General features: G+C 44.1%; 1 protein-coding gene across 1 annotated transcript; it reads right to left on the bottom strand.

The window, feature by feature from the left end:
* LOC122497863 lies at nucleotides 1-1,310 on the bottom strand. The gene is made up of 3 exons (XM_043605225.1): nucleotides 872-1,310; nucleotides 389-763; nucleotides 1-74 (listed from the first exon to the last, which is right to left on the bottom strand). Exons 1-3 carry the CDS (start codon nucleotides 1,308-1,310, stop codon nucleotides 1-3), a joined length of 888 nt encoding a protein of 295 aa, XP_043461160.1.
* Nucleotides 1,311-1,608: the final 298 nt, after the last annotated feature.

Raw genomic sequence — 1,608 nt, 5'->3', positions numbered from 1 at the left:
TTAGCCTTCGAGGGCGGCGCGGCGGCGCTCCAAGTCTGTCGCTACTGCGGCCTTGTTCCTATCCTGCGGTTCTCCTGCGTCAATAGTTAAAATTTAAAACAATTTCAATGTCAAAGAATACAGAAACAAATGTTAAAAACTGAAAAGTTAAAATTGTAAACAGACATAAAAACAGAAATTAAACAATTAAACATATATATTATATATAGATCAAAAGGTAAAATTGTAAGAGGACAAGTTAAATAAAAACACAATCAAATAAAGAAACACATATATAAAAGTGAGAAGAATAAAAATGTAAAAGGACAGTAAAAACCCAAGAAAGTAATTTAAATAAATAAAACAAGAAATAAAAAATTATTCGCTTCTTTTAATAATTCTTATTTACTTTTGGTCCTTGCAAGAGTCTTCTTCGCCTCCTCAAGGGCCGTCCTGAAGACTCTGCATCCTCCGCTGCCTGCAATATGGGTGGTTGACACCTTATTGCCAAACTTTTCAGTGCACAAAAAGCAGCTTGGGCCTCTTTTACAGTTTGCGAACTTATGATCGACTTCTCCGCACTTGAAGCACGCAGTCGATCTGTCCGCCGCCTTAAATTTTTTTCCTATGTGGACATAGTCTAGGCATCTATGACACCTAGTGACCATTACTTTATGCGTCCCACTTCTTGCATCCTTTTCGCTTCCTCTGGGTCGGTGATTACAACCGCGAGCTTCATCGCTCTCTGATTTGGTCCAAGGACCGTCACCTTCCTGCTTCCTGGCTTTTTCAGGACATTTTTCCAACACTTGTTAAACTTCTTCTCCTTGGGTAAGGCAATCCAAGTCGCGGATCTCCAGCGTTACCCTTCGATCCACAGACTATACCTTACCCATGCCTTCCACCGCTTCAGAAACCTCCGCGGTGAAGGCCTCTTTATTGGAGTCACCTTTGATTTTAATCAGGAGGTCTCCTCTTTTTGTAGCCTTTGCAACTACGACCTTTGTGTGGCTAACGTCCGGATCAACCTCCTTACGAAGCTTACCCAAATCGTCGGCAAACGTCCGACCTTGAGCCACTCGGATGACCATTGTCGATCCCCTCGCTGTCTTTTGCTCCATTTTTTGACATTCTGGCTTCAGTTTATCCTCCGCAATCTTGTCCACATTCTTTGGAGGTGCTTCCTCCTTTTTTTTCATAGTTGCGGCTTGAGTCCCCTCTGGACTGCCAGAACTACGTCTTCTCTTCGGCGCGTCTTTGATTGCACACCTTAACTGTCGTTTGTAGCGACGCTCTCGCCTCTTCTTTCTGTCCTCAGGGTGAAGTCCCATGGCACCGTTTTGCGTTGCGTTTTGTAACTAGGCCATGAGTGTAAGAGAGATGGAGATATATGTTGGCTATATTTGCACTCATGGCCTAGTTACAAAACACAACGCAAAACGGTGCCATGGGACTCCACCCTTACGGTTACCTTCTGCCATGCCGATAGTACATCCTAGGTACATATCCGCTTCGTCACAAGAGTTACTCATCCTTGCTTCTTCCTTCCTTAATCGAAGGCTGTCCTCGCGATTCTCTCTAATCGCCTCGTCAACCACTTCCGAGTGTACGGCAGTGATGCCAGAAACC

Source organism: Leptopilina heterotoma, unplaced genomic scaffold, assembly GCF_015476425.1.
Source record: "Leptopilina heterotoma isolate Lh14 unplaced genomic scaffold, ASM1547642v1 Lhet_14, whole genome shotgun sequence".
Classification (NCBI taxonomy): Eukaryota; Metazoa; Arthropoda; class Insecta; order Hymenoptera; family Figitidae; genus Leptopilina; species Leptopilina heterotoma.
This window is presented reverse-complemented; position numbering and strand designations above follow the sequence as displayed.

Bases quoted from the DNA above. Each gene is read 5' to 3' on its own strand.
- LOC122497863 (XM_043605225.1), bottom strand. From the start codon at position 1,310: ATGGGACTTCACCCTGAGGACAGAAAGAAGAGGCGAGAGCGTCGCTAC. The intron at 764-871 runs GTAAGGTATAGT...GTCCTGAAAAAG, and splicing joins TGAAGCGGTGGAAGGCATGG to CCAGGAAGCAGGAAGGTGAC. The intron at 75-388 runs GTAAATAAGAAT...CTATTGACGCAG, and splicing joins GACTCTTGCAAGGACCAAAA to GAGAACCGCAGGATAGGAAC.